Raw genomic sequence first — 5,000 nt, 5'->3', positions numbered from 1 at the left:
CTAAGCAATTCCAGGTTGGGCCCAACAGTGGCAACCTGGCAGTGGTGGAACCAGCAACGTTCTGTTTACTAGTCCAGTACCTTAACCACTAGGCTACACCTGCCTTCATCAAACCAAGACGTTCTTCTCCAGGCTGATGGTGGATCATGTGAAGATGAGCTGAAGCTCCTGACCTGTGTCGTGTTGCTGTGGTTTCCTGAGGTTCACTGAGCATCATCATGATATTCCATTCTGATTGGTGGTACACATGGACATGAGGATGTGAGACATGAATTGTACAGGAAGTGCCAAAAATGATAGATTTTTACTGTTGTTGTGCTTTACACCATCGTGTATTTACTGATGTCATGTTTGTATGATGTCACTAGTGTGTTCTGAACTGATTGGTTCATCTGTACAGATTTATAAACAGTGAGTCAGGGTGAATCAGTGCGGCTCGTCCCAATACATTAGAGCCCTTACTCCTCCCTCATGGTGCCCTTTGACCCCTGCTGTTAGTAAGATCTCACTGTGTTGTTCTGTATTGTGTCAGTCAGCTGCAGCTGAAAGTGATTTATAGCCACGAACGTTCCTTCCTGTTGAGCCTCGGTCCAGTTTAACAGTGTAGAAATGTAAACGTGACCCCGTGGTGACCCCTCTCTTTAGTGTAATAGACAGCAGATTTTCATTAAATGAAATGCTAGATGGCACCCAGGTGGCACAGCGGGATATTCCTCTAGCACACCAGCACCGAGCTTCTGGGCGCCATCTAGCGGGCATAACTGGCAGTGCCTGCAGCAGAGAGTAATTGGCCACCGTATCTGCAGGGTGGGGGCCGGACGATGTGTGTGTGGGCGGGTCTTCATACGCTGTGTAAGGACCCTGATTGGTGGAAGAGACGCCTGTGCAGAATGCAGGGGTGAGAAGAGGAGGGCGTGTACACGTGTCGGAGGGTCGGAGGAGGCGTTTACAGCGACGTGCTCTCCTCAGATACAGTCGGGTATCTCTCAACAGCAAAGGATAAAATTGAGTCACTAAATCAGGAGGAAAATGCATTAAAAAATAAAATGTTAGACTTCTCTGAGGCCTTCACACGGTTTGCTCTCTCACCACAAAGTTCTGAGTTCAGTACAAATATCAGGGAGTGAAAATATTATTCATGCTGATTTATTTCTGGTTTGTGCTGATTTGAATCTCTGCACAGAGCTGCTGAGCTCCACCTCAGATCTGATCAACAGTCCAAGTCTTTTAATTTACTGAGGTTATAAGCTGTGAGGATGAAGCTGCTGAACATGGAGGAGAATCAGGTGAACGTTTATCACTTCTGCACCCAGACGTTCAGACGTAACCAGACGAGCACAAAACGTAAAGAAACCTGGTGGTTTTGTGTTCTGTTCTCTCTCTCTGTGTGAAATGTATTTGAAATGAAACGATTTTCTGTCATGTTAAAAAAAGTAAAAATGATTCAGAAACTCACAGAATCTCATCAGTTATTTACACACACCAGCTAAAATCTTTTATTTATTTATTAATAATTAACACTGAGATCCAGACTGCCTTCCTTTCTTAAATTCTTCTTTCATTTTAATACAGCGGCATTATAAAGTATTCCCTCCCTTCCTGATTGGTCACATCAGTTATTGTGGTCAGTTTGAGTCCAGAACGATCTGAGCAAAAATATATAAAAGAATAAAATACAGAGTAAATCAGACAGTCGGACAGTGAGAGAGATGAAGTGGTTTAAATGGTTCGAGTTTGGTCTGGACGAGCTCCAAGTAAACACTTTTGTTATGAATTAGAATGTCAGCTGTGAGCCAGGACTTCTCACCAACATCACTGCCAGATCTTACAACTGCTTTATTGTCTGAGTGGTCATACATTCCAATTGACACACACTAAAAGCTATTACAAAACGTTTCCAGAAGAGTGAAGGCTGGTGTTCCTAATAATAATGCTCATAATTTAGAACCAGGAGGTCCTACAAGCTCCTAATCGTGTGTCCACATACTTTTGGCCATATAGTGTCCACAGCATCGTCCAGCATGAACTGAGATCTTAATTAACCAGGTTTTAGTTTATTGTTGAACAGTTAGTCGTGGATATTTAGGTTTTATTGGATAAACCTCACGGTCCAGCTCTGATCCCCGTGACGTTGGTGATCCAGTTCATGTACCTGGACAGGCGGGTGTAGACGCCGTACTTCCCCTCTTTAGCGCACTCGTCCCCCCAGCTGATGATCCCCGTCAGGAACCAGGTGCCCTCGTGTTTGGTGGCGTGAGGTCCGCCGCTGTCCCCCTGGCACGAGTCCTTATGGACGGTGTTGTACCCGGCGCAGAACATGAAGCGTGAGATCTTATCGCTGCCCTTGCACTCGGTTCGGTCCACGTAAGGAACCTCCACCTTCTGCAGGGTGTCGGACACCAGGCCTCCGTATCGCACCCGGCCCCACCCGCTCACCAGGGAGTGCGGCGCCTTCTTCAGTGCGTTCTCCGTGAAGAGTCTGGGGCCGAGGCAGATGGGAATTACGTAGTCGGAGAAGGTGACGGGCGTTCTGAGCTTCAGCAGGGCGATGTCGTGGTTGTGCCCATGGTGGTAGTTGTAGCTGTGATGGATGAGATGTTTCTCTATATCGTGATCGCTCTGATGCTCTTCTTTAATTTTAACGTTGTGTTCTCCTGTGGAGGAACGACAGAGAAACCAAATATTTCTGGATGATCTGCTTTCATGTGAACCTTAATGATCTCTAGGAGAGCTTAAATCCCAGAGCTGAAGAACCTGACCTGCTCTACCTAAGATCTCTGGGAAATCTGTTCTTGTCAGGAACCTTAGAGATCAGCAGGTTTTACCCAGAAGCAAAGAACCCAGAAGATAACCTGATAGATATGATAACCTGAAGGTCTTCATGAGAGGTCATGTTATAATTAGGAAACCAATCAGTCATTAGGTAGAACTTTGGGCGATGTGCAATGAACCTCAATGATCCTAAAGAGGTTCAGGGATCTCTGTCAAGAGAACCTGCATGATCAGAGAACCTCTCTGGTGTTCTGTGGAGGAACTTAATCTCTATTTAGTTCCAGGAAGGAACCTCAAAATTCTCAGATTAATCTGTTTAATAAGGAACCTGAATGATCTTTGGGTTCTGGTCACATGAGGAATTTCAAAGGTCACTGATCAACCTTGTTAGAAAACTTTAGCTGGTTTTTCACAGCTCAGGTCTTGGAACCCTAAAAGTATGTAGGAAATCAGTACCAGCAGCTACTCAAAGGGTCTCCTGGTAGAATTTGTCCTTGCAGCTCATCAGGCTAATCTGTTCTATAAATATCTTGGGATATCAAGACCTTCAGACGGTCTTACAGCACGAAAACCTGAAGATCAGGAAGCTAGAGGATCTGGGTGATCTGTTCCTTACCTACTCGTACAAAAAAGGATCCCACCCCTCCTTCAATCAGACAGTGGGCGGCAGTGATGACCCATGTGCTGCTCAGGAGTGATCCTCCACAGAACGCAAGGTCACTGCCCTTTTGTACCAGCGCCACCTAGCGTGTGGAGAGAATGACTCTCAGTCCAGGCTGTACAGGTTGTTAAACACCTCACGCACATCATAAAGTCTTCCGTCAACACTCACCTGCCAGGGTATCTCTCCAGGAGTTGCTTCAAACCCTCCGACGATCCGCTGGCGTTCCTGTTTCTCCTCTGTGACGGTGGGTAGAGTCGGGAAAAACGCCCAGTAATCGTCTCCAGATGTTGGTCTGGTGGTGGTGCTGCTGGTGCTGCTGCTGGTGGTGTTGGTGATGTTGGTGCTGTTGGTGGTGGTGCTTCTGGTGGTGGTGTTGGTGGTGTTGGTGATGTTGGTGATGTTCAGCAGCGTGAAGTTCTGCTCGGTCACGTTCGCCGCTTCGACTGAATGAATCTGGTTTACAGTTTCTTCACTGATTAAAGTTCGTGAAGCGAGAACGTCAGCGATGTTCTGAGCCAAACGCCCACACGGGTACTCGTCTACCCCAGAACATAAAAAACAATACTGATTATTCTGAGCATGAGCTTTTGTTACATGTATACGTTAGTTTTGATGAAGTGTTTAATCCCGGTCAGTGATGATCGGTTACCGAATGGTTCACAGCTTCTTCTGTTCATGCCGAGTTTGTATCCGTTAGCGCAGTCACACTGAACGCCGTCAATTTTATCCAGATAACAGAAGTGCTGACAGCCTCCGTTATTCACGTCACACTGTCGCGCCATCTCTGCAACACAACCAACACACAAACTAAACCAGCACAGGGTGTGGTCTACACCGGGGTCTCTCAACCACTGGGATACAGACCACAAACACAGCTGTAAAGCGCCCCCTAGTGGAGCCTGGACCTGCCATCAGAGAAGCTGGTGAGCATTACTGTGTCTGTTATATTAATATGAGATTATTTTACTCCCTCTTAGGTTAGAAAGGTTAAATTTGAACAGTCACAACAATCACAACTAATTTTAGTTTCTGCTTCATAATTGTTTTTATTTGATTTAATCCTGATGTTAATCCTGATGTTCTGATTAAATGTAATAATGACGTGTGGTGACGCACCCTGTCGGTGACCTGCTCATGTAAAGCTTTTTATTATAACAGGTGAACAATGATACACACATGTTACGAATCCCCTCTCTACAGTGAAAATAAATAAATGTGGGAATGTAAAGCTGGTGCTTTTACTGTGCAAAATGTTTCAGAAGAAAATTCTGATTACAATATAAAATCTTACCGAACTCACAGTTCTTCCCGATGAAGCCGATGGGACACCAGCACACGTAGGCACTCATGGCATCGGTACACTTCCCACCGTTCTGACATGGAGAGGATAAACACTGATCCCCATCTGATACACACACCAGTAACCAAAGCTGTTATCTCCACTGGAGACAAGAGGGTTAAGGGCCTTGCTCAGGGGCCCAGTGGAATCTCCCCCGGTGTTGCTCGACACTGTCAGTGTTTAGTTCTTTTATATTCATCGTGAGTGATAGTAACACACAGTGCT

General features: G+C 45.8%; 2 protein-coding genes across 2 annotated transcripts in view; one reads left to right on the top strand and one right to left on the bottom strand.

The window, feature by feature from the left end:
* The window catches only part of LOC134332448 (proto-oncogene DBL), a 17,844-nt gene extending 16,398 nt beyond the window's left edge, over positions 1-1,446 (top strand). The window contains exon 27 of the mRNA XM_063014097.1: positions 1-1,446. This exon is cut by the window's left edge and continues 463 nt beyond it. The gene's annotated coding sequence lies outside the window, so the exon portion shown is untranslated.
* Positions 1,447-1,469: 23 nt separating this feature from the next.
* The window catches only part of f9b (coagulation factor IXb), a 5,419-nt gene continuing 1,888 nt past the window's right edge, over positions 1,470-5,000 (bottom strand). The window contains exons 4-8 of the mRNA XM_063014095.1: positions 4,728-4,841; positions 4,086-4,220; positions 3,605-3,975; positions 3,389-3,515; positions 1,470-2,654 (exon numbers count right to left, since the gene is read on the bottom strand). Coding sequence (XP_062870165.1) covers positions 2,104-2,654; positions 3,389-3,515; positions 3,605-3,975; positions 4,086-4,220; positions 4,728-4,841 — 1,298 coding nt within the window. The 3' untranslated portion in view covers positions 1,470-2,103. The remainder of the gene's footprint in view (positions 2,655-3,388; positions 3,516-3,604; positions 3,976-4,085; positions 4,221-4,727; positions 4,842-5,000) is intronic.

This window comes from Trichomycterus rosablanca, chromosome 18 (genome assembly GCF_030014385.1).
Source record: "Trichomycterus rosablanca isolate fTriRos1 chromosome 18, fTriRos1.hap1, whole genome shotgun sequence".
NCBI lineage: Eukaryota > Metazoa > Chordata > Actinopteri > Siluriformes > Trichomycteridae > Trichomycterus > Trichomycterus rosablanca.
Note: the sequence above shows the minus strand (reverse complement) of the source record. Positions and strands in the feature narration are given on the sequence as shown.